This window comes from Clarias gariepinus, chromosome 27 (genome assembly GCF_024256425.1).
Source record: "Clarias gariepinus isolate MV-2021 ecotype Netherlands chromosome 27, CGAR_prim_01v2, whole genome shotgun sequence".
Classification (NCBI taxonomy): Eukaryota; Metazoa; Chordata; class Actinopteri; order Siluriformes; family Clariidae; genus Clarias; species Clarias gariepinus.
Window position 1 is genome coordinate 18567501 of NC_071126.1, and position 13454 is coordinate 18580954.

At 41.6% G+C, this 13454-nt stretch overlaps 1 protein-coding gene and 1 non-coding gene across 2 annotated transcripts in view; one reads left to right on the top strand and one right to left on the bottom strand.

The window, feature by feature from the left end:
• Nucleotides 1–13454, bottom strand: part of akap12b (A kinase (PRKA) anchor protein 12b) — a 65729-nt gene that overhangs the window by 21145 nt on the left and 31130 nt on the right. Inside the window, exon 2 of the mRNA XM_053488706.1 lies at nt 10507–10609. Coding sequence (XP_053344681.1) covers nt 10507–10609 — 103 coding nt within the window. The remainder of the gene's footprint in view (nt 1–10506; nt 10610–13454) is intronic.
• trnai-uau (transfer RNA isoleucine (anticodon UAU)) lies at nt 12233–12325 on the top strand. The gene is given in 2 exon segments: nt 12233–12270; nt 12290–12325. It is a non-coding gene; the product is annotated as a tRNA-Ile (tRNA).

Sequence of the window (13454 nt, forward strand, 5' to 3'; positions counted from 1 at the left end):
GCATTCCCAAATTGCCCGTAGTGTGTGTGAATGTTGAGCGGACGTCCTACCACGGTCGAACAAAATGGGAATAAATACGATGGTCACCTCCACTGGCCTCCATGGTCCCTAGTTGGACAACTGAGGTTTCTAGATGGATGGATAGAACTAAGGTACTTATTAACGATACCTAATCTTAATTAATCTTAATCTTCTTAAACTTCTTCTTCCAGATGTCTGTACAGTCGAGTCACTGGCAATGTTCATTAAGATTAATTGCGATTAATTAATAAATATCAATTCATCTCAACAAATCTTAGATAAGATTAATTAGGATTACTCTTAATTAATTATAAGTAATTAATATGGGTTGTGATTAATTAAGAATAATTAATTAATCTTAATTAATCTTAATTTTTTTTGACACCTAGGTGATGGAAGAAACTTCCTCTAGACGTCTGTACGGCCAAGTCACGGGAAATGTGCATTAAAAATAAAAAATGATTAATTAATATATATCAATTCATCCTGATAAATCGAAATTGATCTTAGATAAGATAAATGAAGATATTTTTATATAAGAAGATAATTATATAAGTAATTAATATAAGTTACGATTAATTAAGATTAATTAATTAATTAATCTGTTCCTTAGATAATGGGTGTGTGAATGTGTTTGCCCTGCGATGGATTGGCACCCTGTCCAGGGTGTACCCTGCCTGGTGCCCTAAGCCTCCTGGGATAGGCTCCAGGTCCCCGCGACCCTGAATGCAGGATAAAGCGGTATAAAAGATGAGTGAGTAAGTAAGTGAGTGTTTCTTAGATATATATGGGTTAATCCCCACTTCCCAATAGTGTATGACCGATGGTACTTAGTTAGTAACCTGGTAAACCAGTGTAAGGATCTATCCAATGACGTTAACTTCAAAGCACTTTTGTAAGTCACTCTGGATGAATGCGTCTGGCAAAATGCCCAAAATAAGGTGGCTTAGTGGTTAGCAACTCTCAGTCCCGGGTTCGATTCCCCCGTCAGGGTCTGTGTGCATGGAGTTTGCATGTTCTCCCCCACAGTACAAAGACATGCAGGTTAGGTTAATTAGTCTTCCCAAATTTCCTGTAGTGTGTGAACAAAATGGGAATAAATACAACGGTCACCATTGGCGTCCACCGTCCCTAGTTGGACTAAAGAGGTAACGCCTGCTGTTTTGATGAGTAACAGTAACTCCGTCTGATCTCACCGTCTCAACATCACTTCACTGATTATTCTCCTATTGAAGCCATAACAGTTAATAACATCCCTAATCCTTTGATTTAGAATTAGCAGAATGCATCTGATCCTCATCCTCACTTCTCTATTCCTTGTATTTTTACTGCCCGCTTCGAAGTCTCCTCACTTCCTGCAGCGCTCCTCTAAACCGTCAAACCCTGACCTCTGGACCAGAATCAAATTAGCTGAAATCTAATTAGCCTCCACATTAACACCCTATTTATCACAAACAAACATCTTACTTTTGTCTAAATCCTAAAACCTACCCCTTGGTGGTTCTACAGTCCTGAGTTTGAGTTGAGCTTTACTGTTTTAATAACCAGGACAGAAGACTCGGGGAGCCAATATTTTAAAGAAGTGGTGCAGCAACTCTTTCATCGTACAGATCGTACAGTACAATGAACACTTATCTTGACACATCCCGCCTCAGGAAGGAAGTTAGGGTCAGAGCGCAGGGTCAGGCGATGATACGGTGCCTCTGGAGGGGTCAGGGGTCAAGGGTCTTACTCAATGGCCCTACAGTGGAATCCTGGTGAACGCAACAGGAAAAAATCTATTCTAATCAGTGCATCAATTGAGTGTGCGCTAGATGAAAAGTGTGATCTATGGTCTTGTGTAAAATAAAGTATGTACACCCTGGTCATGGGCGCTGTGGTCCGCTTGGTCCGGTTTTATTACTTTGTTGTTTTCTGTACACTCCGAGCCACCTCGGCCGGGATCGTCATTCACGGACAAACGTCCTTCTTTAAAACGTTCAAATGCTTCTCTGCGGCTGGGAGTCTCATCAGCGAACTGTGTTTCTCTATACGTCGATCACTTTCACGCCTTCCTTCACCATATCTAACATGACAGAAACTCTATGACAGAAATTTTGAGAAACTTTACATTAAAACGTCCCAGGATTCGAACTTCATCTGTCCTCTGTAAAGTTATTAGCTGCTCAGCAGATACATTCATTTCCCTTCATTCTCATTTCTAAAGTCACCTTTAAGTACAGGACATCACGTCGCTGCTACATGATTAAAGTGTGTTAAGAGTTCGAGCCCAAACTTCACCAGGTTGCCGCCGTTGGGTCCTTGAACGAGGCCCTTAACCCCGTCTGCTCCGGGGGCGCCGTATAACGGCTGACCCTGAGCTCTGACCCCGGTGTTGAGGTCGTTAGCGCGACGTCATTCCAGCGTCAACATCCGTCCAACATTATCATATCATTAGAGAGCGATCCGTCACCGGTAATGTTGCCAGACGAACCAAACCAAAACTGTTGCCTCTGATCAGTACCCTGTACCTTCATGCAGTCTGCATGTCTACTCGGTCGGATTCTTTCTCCGCATGCCATTCCCAACAACACAGATAATATTAGTTAGGTACATAAATCAGTCCTAAAGGCTGACAGGTCTTCTACACGTCACGGCGGATTTATAACTGGTTTAATTAGCGCTGACAGCAAAACCAGCACCGGCAAAGTGGATTCACAGCTGGGGATTTTTCTTTTCCTTTCTTTTTTTTTACAGTAAGGCTTCTGCCGAGTTGCGTGAACCTGACCGGTGCGACTGGGAAAGACGAGGCTGAAGCTGGGCCGCTTTCCGAAAGCCTGATGAAACGCTTTTGGCAAACGTGCAGCAGCGCCACAGTCTTGCAGAATCTGATCATTCACATGTGTGCAAACACACACACACACACACACACACACACATAGAGAGGAAACAAAAGAGGAATAATTGGATGCATACGCAAAAAATAATTTCTTGATACACAAACAACAGTATAATTCTAATATCCTGTCATCGTTCTAAACACACACACACATGCGTGCACAAACACAAACACACACACACACACATATACGCACACGCTTCTCTGACCATGAGATAATGGTTGATCTCATTCTCTGGATCGTTTCAGACGTCCCCTCCTCGACAGCTGGGAGGAAACCTAGGAAGCATTTTCGTTCTTTAAGCGTGTGTGTGTGTATGTGTGTGTGCATATAATCTGCATGCAATCATACATGTTTGTATGTTTTACAATTACCCAGACATGTGCGACCCGCGTTTCGACCGCACGGGTGGCCTTCAGTCGGAGCGATTAGTCTCAGTACGCGAACTCACCGCGTCCTGTCGCAACAGCGATTTCTTTTTTTATTTTGGCACAAGATTTTCTGCAATTGCACAATGCAGTACATTTTTTGGCGAAGCCTCCACAACAGCTCCTAAAGCTGCAGAATATCAGATGCCCCTCCCAGCTTGGACTTTGTGTCTCACTCTGAGTGTGTGTGTGTGTGTGTGTGTGTGGTTGTGTGTGTAAGAGTGCGAGGGAGAGCTCTGGACAGAGACCGCGCTGACCCAGTGCTTCTACTCCATGCTTGTGGGAGGAGACGGCCAGACAAAGAAAAGACGCCCACGCCCTTGAATGCAGACACAAACACATACATAACTGATGCAAAGCTTTCACATAGCAAAGATTTATTCCTTACATAAACAACATTAATCCCAATTTTTTTTTTTGTGCACCAAGTTAGTAAAGTAGCTCATGAAGAGAACGAAGATTTGTGCTGCATGTGTTTTTATTACAGTATTATGATTGAACATAGAGAGTCCTGTTATATTTCAACGCTTACAGTCCAGGCTCTTGTTGTTCTTGTCTCACACACACACAAAAAAAAAAAACCCACATGCCAAAAGACAGGAAAAAAAAATAAGCCGGAAAAAAAAATATATAACCACACACACAATTTTTTTATATTAATAATCTCATATTTCACATACTGGATATGAGCTGATACTGTACGCAGGAACAAATACATCACAATGCCCCATGCTGTTACAGGAAAGTAATCAACAACAGGGTGGTGGTGTGATGAAACAGAGTTCCTGTTAGTTTTCCAATAACAGCATGTCCTGAAGCCTTTATACCTCTGATTTCACCGATGACTGATTCCCCTGTGTCTATATATATATATATATAACTGAAAGAAAGGTTTTCTCAATGAGATCTCAACTGGCTCTTTCAAGGATATCTATCATACATTGGAGGAACCGAAACCAGTCAATCAAAGTTAAGAGCGGTTTCGTGTCAGATTATAAACCGCGAGTTTTGACAGCGTGTACATGCGCGTGCATCAAACCGTGACTGTGAGTAAATCTTAGATAAGATTAATTAGGATTACTCTTAATTAATTATGAGTAATGAATATGAGTCGCGATTAATTAGGATTTGCGATTAATTAGGATTTGCGATTAATTAGGATTTGCTATTAATTAAGATTCGCGATTAATTAAGATTAATTTAGATTAATTAATTAATCGTAATCAATCGTCTTTTTTCCTGGCACCTTGGTAATGGAACTAACTTCCACCAGACTTCTGTACAGCCGAGTCGCAGGAAATGCTCATTAAGATTAATTACGATTAATTAATAAATAGAATTTAATCTTAATAAATCTTTCTTTGTATTAATAAGTTGTACAGAGAGTTCTGCCGTACAGAAAGACAGACATGTACGTGGACCTCAACCTGAAATAATAATAATAGTATCACTGATTACATTAAAGATTAGCCGATTATTTTCAGCTTCAACCTTTTAAACTCTTTCTACACACTCGCTAGTTAATATATAAATAAGTTATCGCTTAGGTTTACAGCAGCTATACAGTTATTAGGGAAAATTTAAATGCAGTTGTTGCTATAGAAACGTATATGATGCTGTGACTCTAATAGCATGACTCTATTCTCTGCCCTGATCAATCAGTAAGTGCCAGGGGCGTTCGAGTCAAACTGGGACTTGAGATGGGTGAATGAATCTACATTTAAAGGAGACTCTGAGAAGCACGGAGACATTTAGCCGCAGTGAAACATCTGAACGGAGCGAGCGTTTTGAAGGAAGCCGTACATCAGTGAATTAATGATGATCCTGGCCGAGGTGGCACTGACCGCACTGCAGTCGTATCAGATGTAAATGTGTCCGAGAAAACGTATCCAAACGCTTGTATTTGTAACTTGGGGGATTACACAAAGAAATGACGGGAGGTTTTACTCTCAGAACCACTGTAGGTCCTGTTATCCTGTAAGAAAATCAAAAGTCCCGCTTTGACTCGAACGCCCTGCGTGAAAGACAAATACACTTGCTCTGAAACCTAACGCCCTGGGAAAAGCTTCGCCACGCCGACGGTGGTTTATTTTCATACGCTGGATTTGATCCGAGCGGTTGCGTGTAAAGCGTGGGTGTGTGTTTACACGTCCGTCCTGTGTGTGTGTGTGACGGTGCATACGTGCATGTCTGCGTGCGTATGTTGTGTGTTCGAGTGTTTCAGGGCTGATCCTGGGGCCTCCTGTGAGAAACACGTCTTCCTCGTTGTGTTTCCTTCCTTAGCTTTGTCTGCGCTTCGACAGGTCTCCTGCCTCGCTCCATATGACTAGAACGTACAGTTTGCATTTTCTAAGCACAGGTATGTGTGTGTGTGTGTGTGTGTGTGTGTGTGTAGGGGGATGGTGGTTGGCGTAGTTAGATCCTGTCCTTCTGTAATGTTATCAGAAGACATTCCTCTTCCTTCTTCTCCTTCAGACTCTTTGGCCCCCCCCCCCCCCCACATACGTCTCAGTCAGCTGCCACTTTTGCCCTGCCCCGACACTTCATCTCTTCATCTACTCCAGAGTCCCTCAGCAGGGCGGGTCCTCCACCCCCAAACAACCCCTTCGCTCAGGCTTCAATACCCTGACACGATATGCGCATACCAGACATTCTATACATCCAGCCTGGGCAGCCACTGACATCTCTGGATAACAGCTTTGACCTACACTCGTACACTCTAAACATTCTGACCTTTTGGGATCTCGGTCTCTCGGGGTTTTGTAAAAGCTAACAGATGTTGGTGCAGTTTGGAAAAATAGGGATGGAGACGGCGACTCAACGCAAGCAGCATGGCCTTGGGCTGGTGTGTGGATGAGAGACGACTTTCCAGGGGAGAAATCGCATTAGTTTGCACCCAGCATATTGGTTACATTTACATTTCAATTGCCAGGTGTGTTTACCCAGAGTTTAGGAATCAAACCCACAATGGTGGGAATGTGTGGGAATCGAACCCATGACCTTGGAATTGGGAGCACATGGAAAACATCTTAGGTTTAGGAAGAACAACTCATTATGTTTGAATCGGAAATACGTATGAATCCGTTTCTTTAATGTTGTGTTATGACGGGACGCGAACCCGTGACGTTCGGAATGCGGAAACACATGGTGTTGGAATTCAGGGTTTTTGAAGTCATGATGGTGAGACAAAAAAAATGTAGGAATTAATACTATGGCTACAGTGTTGTGACTGGAATGTGTATGATTGGGAATCAAACACATCATACTGGGATTAGAAGAACACACTAAGCACACACTAACTCATGAACCTGGGATTGGAGTTGGGACATGACACTGAGATATAGGAATGTCATGAACACTACAGTTATAAGGTATAAGGTATTCATTTTCATCAGCATCAGCATGAGTTAATGAAACCCACAATACTGTTGGGAATTGGGTCAATACTGGGCCAATGGGTGTATGGTGATTACTAACCCAATGCACTAGGATTGGCCAAAATGTGGAAATTGAACCCATGATGGTGGGATTTAATAGAGTGTAGGGAATGAACTTATGAGGCGAGTGTGGGAATTCAGCCAAGGTTGTTGGGATTGGACGATTGTAGGTCATGAACTCATGTTGGGTTTGAAATTGTGCAGGCCATAATGTTGGGATCTTTTTAAAAATCAATGAGGTTGGGAATGTAAGTAACATGTAACAAAATTCAAAAACTTATGTTGCAAGAATTAGGAAAATGTGGGGGGAAAAAACCCAATAATGTCGAGAAGTACAGTATGTGGGAAGCAATGGCATGATGTTGAGACTGGAAAAGTGTGGAGAAGAAATCCTTAATTTTGGGATTATAAATGTGTTGGAATTGAAAGCATGATGTTTAAATTGAAAAAGTGTGGAAATTTAATCTATCATGTTGGGATTAGAAAAGTATGGAAACTGAAACCCAAATGTCGGCATTAAGAAAAGTGTGGGAATTGAAACCCATGTTGGGATTGAAAAAGTATGGGAATTGAAACCCATGTTAAGATTGGAAAAGTATGGGAATTAAAACCCATGTTGAGATTGGAAAGTTATGGGAATTAAAACCCATGTTGGGATTGGAAAAGTATGGGAATTAAAACCCATGTTGAGATTGGAAAAGTATGGGAATTGAAAGCCTGATGTTTGGATTGGAAAAGTGTTGAATTGGCACCATGAGTCGGGATTGGAAAAGTGTGGGAATTGAATCTATGATGTTGGAAATGGATGAGTGTGGAAATGGAAACCTGAGGGATGATTCTAAGATGACATGAGTTTGGGGATTAGAACCCATGACATTGTAAATGGTGTTTGAATATAAAAAGGTCATGACATTGATACTAAAGACATGTATGAACCTGAAAAAAGTTCTGAAAAGGTAGGAATTTTCCTCAGCATGGGAAACAAACTGGAAGCAGATGGAAATCAAACCCACGTTGAAGCCTGAAGGTGTGTGGCTCAATTTCATGATGTTGGGAATTGAAAACATTAGATCTTTGGGAATCTAAGAATCTTAGCAGTACGCTTCTGCTAATGTTTGAATTTTCATACCTTTCACAACCAAACCGGGCTGGAATTGTGTGGGAATCAAACCCATTACATTGGGGTCACATAATATGAATGAGAAGCATGTTGGAAACTCATGGCGGTGGTACTGGGAGAGTGTGGGAATCAAAGCAGTGATGCTGGAATTTGAGGAATGTGGGAATCACACCCATGATGTTGGGATTGGAGGTTTGTGGAAAACCATCATAGCAAGATTTCAAGCCATGATGATGGGACTGAAGGAATGAACGATCCACAGAGGGACTTTAAGGATATCATGGATCAAATTCATAATGACGGGTTCGGACTCACATCACAACTAAATCCATAATAACAGGATCTGAAAAATGTACAGGTTTCCATTTCTGCAGATAGCATTAGGGAATCGAAGGCTCGATGATAGAATTGGAAGAAACCTACTGTAATGAAAATAAAGTATATATGCCAGGTTATTAAAGAAGCTTGGACACTGAAAAAGTCATAAACTTTTAACAGACGACGTGTCCCGTCTCGTCTTCACCTCCGCCGTCTACTTAGTTATTAACTTAGTTAACCCAGTGTAAGTATGTATCCAATGTTGTAAACATTAAAGCACTTTTTGTAAGTCGCTCTGGATAAGAGCGTCTGCCAAATGCCTAAATGTAAATGTAAATGTAAATGTCTGTTTGACGCAGCGTAAAGTTACTGTGGGACTCGATCCAGCCAGGGCACGGCTCGTTACGGTGATATTAAAACGCCGTAGGCACGCCGCATATCTCTGCATTTATTGTCATCTCGGGTTTCTCCGCACGCGGCGAGATAAGTCCATTTAAAACGTGCACGGGGCTCTGTGAAGCTCCACCGGGTCACGGCTCGCTAAATATTTTTGGAAGGAAGCAGCTCGGTGGTCTGTCAAAGTTTAAAGGCAGGGAAAGAACAAATAAACTGCGCGCACACACACACACACACACACAGCAGAGAGCTCTGGAGATCCGTGAAAAAGACAGACTGCTGGCTTTCAGACGGGTCGAGGTGAGGAGAAAATGAGAAATTGCTGCTTTGAAAATGGAAAAGGGACCAGGGAGACATTCATAAGCAAAACAAAGCATTCCTGCTACTCCCTGAGCGTTATTACATTCAGGTTAATATCAATATTAAAGGGCGCCTATTATGAAAATTTTTTTTTTGTCATTATTAATATTCTAATGGATCTTCAAAAAATGCAAAAAAAAAAACATTCAGTGCTTTTTGTTCTTTTTTTCCCTCATTTTTTACTAAATAGGGTTTAAACACGCCTATTTCCCCCTAATGTGACCTCATATAAGAAGACCACCCCGGCTTGTTGCACAGCTCTGCAGCTTTCTAGCAGGGGCGTGGCTCAGCAAGGGTGCATTTGGAGGACGAGGACGAAACCGAGTGAGACTCGAGAAACAAAATACGGGACCTTTAATATGTCTAACTCAGTGTTAGCTCTAGTACCAAAGAGACTTTAGGAATCAGTTGTAAGCTAAAGGCAGGTGCTGGTTAAGGGGAGGGGTAACCCACGAGATTAGTATTGATCAGTTAACAAACTCCATCCGCAGTCAATCACAGATCATCTGGATGCAGGATGACAAACACTTCGACCTGAGGGATGAAAAACGCTCTTAAACTTAAACAAGCTGTTTAAAAGAGTTCCTGCTATGAAATCACGCCTGGAGACGAGCCAAAGCTTTTATTACCGTGCGTTTTATTAATTTATAAATAAAATGTGGAATGCATTCCATACTAATTCCCACACGGTACACGACATCATAGATTATCGCATGATGTCATGAGCAACAGTCGATGCATGATATACGGTAAAAATAAAAATACAGGGTCACTGCCATTTTTTCATTCATATATCATTTATTTGTTGATTATCAAAGATTCCAAAGGGATTATAAAATATTATATTATAATATTATAGAGTTACAGATGCTAATAAAGGCCCTGGCCTGGACACACTTGCTCTCAAGACAAATAATCTTGCAGTCTGGTTGGGTTTATCAAGCAGGTGATTTCAATCAGCCGAACCCGGAGGGCGGAAAATCGACTTAAGCCGCCGCGTAACCCGATTCTGAATACCAGGAACTTTAGCTGTGTAAATATTGACGCACCTTTCGTACTGACGTCACCGGATCATATCAGATCATGAGTCAGATTCAGAATCGCATGGAATCACTGCTGGACAGCTTTAGATGGACAAAAAGTCGACATTGACAAACTAAAAATGATCATAAACATATGAAGACCAAATCCTGAAATAATTCCCCGCTCTAGCGGCTCGCGTCACATTCGTTACTTTGCTTAATTGTTCCGGTTCCTGTGACATGATGATGGGAATGTGAAACAGGAACTGTATAGTCCTTGGTGGAAATAGCGTACTCTATCTCTCCATCTCTTGCTCTCCCACACACACACACATGCATCCTGTACATAGTCTACCCCCTGTAGGTGTCTTTTCTGGGATTTTGTGCTGAGACACAGGGATATAAGGCGTCTATAGATAAAGAGATAAAGATCATCCCTTGTACCCCAAACATGACTAATGGGTGGTCTGTGACATTCCACACAACCAAATGCACTCACACACACACACACAAAGACGAACATACCCTCAGCCAGAGTTTCATCGTCGTCTTGTCCTGTGAAGTCTGTCTGCTCGTCCGTCTTCCCGTTCAGGCTGGAGATTGAGATCTGTCCATTCTTCTGCAACTGCTACAGAGGGAACAAGACATTCTTTACAACCTGACACACACACACAAAACTATTAAACACTACGACACAGTCCTTTAGTGATGCATCAGCCATTTTTAGTTCAAATAATATGTTTTATTTGAGACAGACTGATTTATGAGCGGTTACGAGGTCAGGCACTGATGTTGGACGAGAAGGTCTGGCTCACAATCTCCGTCCCAGTTCACCCCGATGGTGCTGATTTCAAATTACTGTATCAATAATGAGTCACATTTTCATGACACAAGTGGTGAGTTAAAAGATAACGTCACAGAAGCGAGTGTGATGTTTGACGAGTTGAAGGTCGACGTCCTTCCAAACAAACTTTTTGAACTGTCTCAAGTTTCTGCCAGTTAATGCACTTTACTCGTATCCTGGCACGGTCGCCTGCACTGACATTACCACTCTCTCTCTCTCTCTCTCTCTCTCTCACACACACACGAAACGGCTAATCAGACTAATGCATCAGGCTGAGCTCCAGAAGAATGATGCCCCTTAAGAGGATCCCATTATCAAGGAGCCGCCAAACACTTTTAACAAGGGCTTTCCTGCTTTCTGTCGTCAGTCTGCCCTTCATACGAGCAGGGTTGGCCTCACGTGTCTGGTTCTTGGACTACTAACTCACTATGGTATGATTGGAAATATGAAGAAAAAACTGATGGAGGAAATACAAGATGATAGTGACGGAGCAGGTCTCGCAACGCATCGTATCTCCAGCGCAAGCAAACGACTTGTGGTGCAGGTGAAACGCTGTCGAGGTGCGACTTTGCCCTCGGTCGTGAAAACGGCCTGAAGCTGAAACGTTCGACACATTAATCCGATTTACTACTTAATAGTTTATAACACACACACACACTCTCTACAGCTCTGACACAGGGCCAGCAGGTGTCTGTTTGTGACCCCACCTGGCTCCTGACCCCGGGACCCCGGGACCCTCATCCCATGACTTTCATTGCCCACATTCCAAACATCCTGTGTTGAATTCCAGAGCCTGATGAGTGCGGACCCTCCCAATCTCTCTCACACCATCCACACACACACCCACCTCTAACACAACCCCCCACCACAATCAAGACTTCGGTGCTAATCACAACAAGCGCAGAACCCCCTGAGTAAGTGGTAGATTTTAAGTGTCTGCTCTGTTTATGGTCACATTATTAGACGGCGTAAAGTTCCATTACCGTGATTTAAAATATATGAGGTGGTCATACTTGCCCCATCATTTTTTTTATTCAGTGGAAAAAGCAGCGGAAAATAATTCAGGTCGGCCCTGATGGCTGGTGGTGTTTATTAGATTTCTTAACTCTAATACCCTTAAAATGGTCAACAATGAAACTACTGTACTACAGCCGAGTAATACGTGTTATCAAGATTTCTCATCAGTGACATCATAAAAGTGATTTATAGCAAACTATCAAAACACTCAGAGACAGATTAAACAGCCCGATTGGTGTCAGAAAGCTAAATCAGATACGCGTGACTTGGTGAATGTAAAGAAAAAAGTCTAAATGTACTGTACATAGCTTCTCTCTATTTCACTCTATTTCTGCATGTCACAGTGGTGTATCGGGGCTCCTATGGTGTATGGTGTTGAGCGGCATCATGGCTCCAGTGGCGCAATCGGTTAGCGCGCGGTACTTATAAGGCAGTACGGGTGGAGCGATGCTGAGGTTGTGAGTTCGAGCCTCACCTGGAGCACAGATCTTAACAGGACAGTACTCTCTGTGTGTGTGTACATGGTGCTGCATTAATCCAGTGTGTGTATTCCAGTACTGCACCTTTATTGGGGTGGTGGTGGCTCAGTGTGTTAAGTTACTGACATGTGACGAATAAAGACTGAACTTTAATTTACTATTAAAGAGCGTGACAGATATGTGGTGTGTGTCGACTTATGTATCACCAAACTGACTCGACATTTTTTTATGACATATGTTTGTCTTTAAGTGGTAAAATGCTGCTGGTCCTCTATTTTCCTGTAGGTGGCGCACTCTAAACTATTCAAACATTAACAGGCAGCACATCCTGCTGGTACTGAGCGCCTTATTGGCTAAGTTTGTTTAGAATTGTAAGAAGAAAAAAAAGTTAAATTATATATATATATATATATATATATATATATATATATAAATAAAATTGGGATATTTATAAAATCGCAAAACAAATCAAATGGGCACATTGCTATCGTAATAATATCGTATCAGGTTGTTCCTGGTGATTCCACATCCCTACTAGTTAGTAGACACACTAAAGATTATTAACCGATATTGTTTGTTTTGCGTAATGTTTCCCCGTAGCTTACAGTACATGTGTATTATGCTGTACACCACAAGAGGGCGCATTTCCAGTGGAATACTGTACATTGTATTTTCATCAGTTATTTCAAACCAAGTTCAGAAATATGACTTGTACAAGACTCGATCTGCTGCTAGAACATTTTATTAAGTGCAGCTTCGTTACCATTAGTGCTGCACAATTAACCACATGCAAATCGAAATCGCAGTATGGACCAGTGCACTTATTTAATCACATAAGGCTGCATTTTATTACATGTAATAGAGATAATGTATAATTAAAGTTTTTAAGTTTAGTTGACTAGGCATAGTCTGGAATTTATATAGAGTTCAGTCATTTTTGAAAATAATTTGTGCCATTATTTGCTGTTAACCCAGATAAATACATTTAAATACTTAATATTACATTTAATAGGTTTAATAAGTATATATGGTAGTTGAAATTGCAATTGCAACATGAACCAAAATAATCGCAATGTAAATTCTTGTTGACGTTAATGATTAACCATTAATCGATTAGTGATAACGTGTTTAAT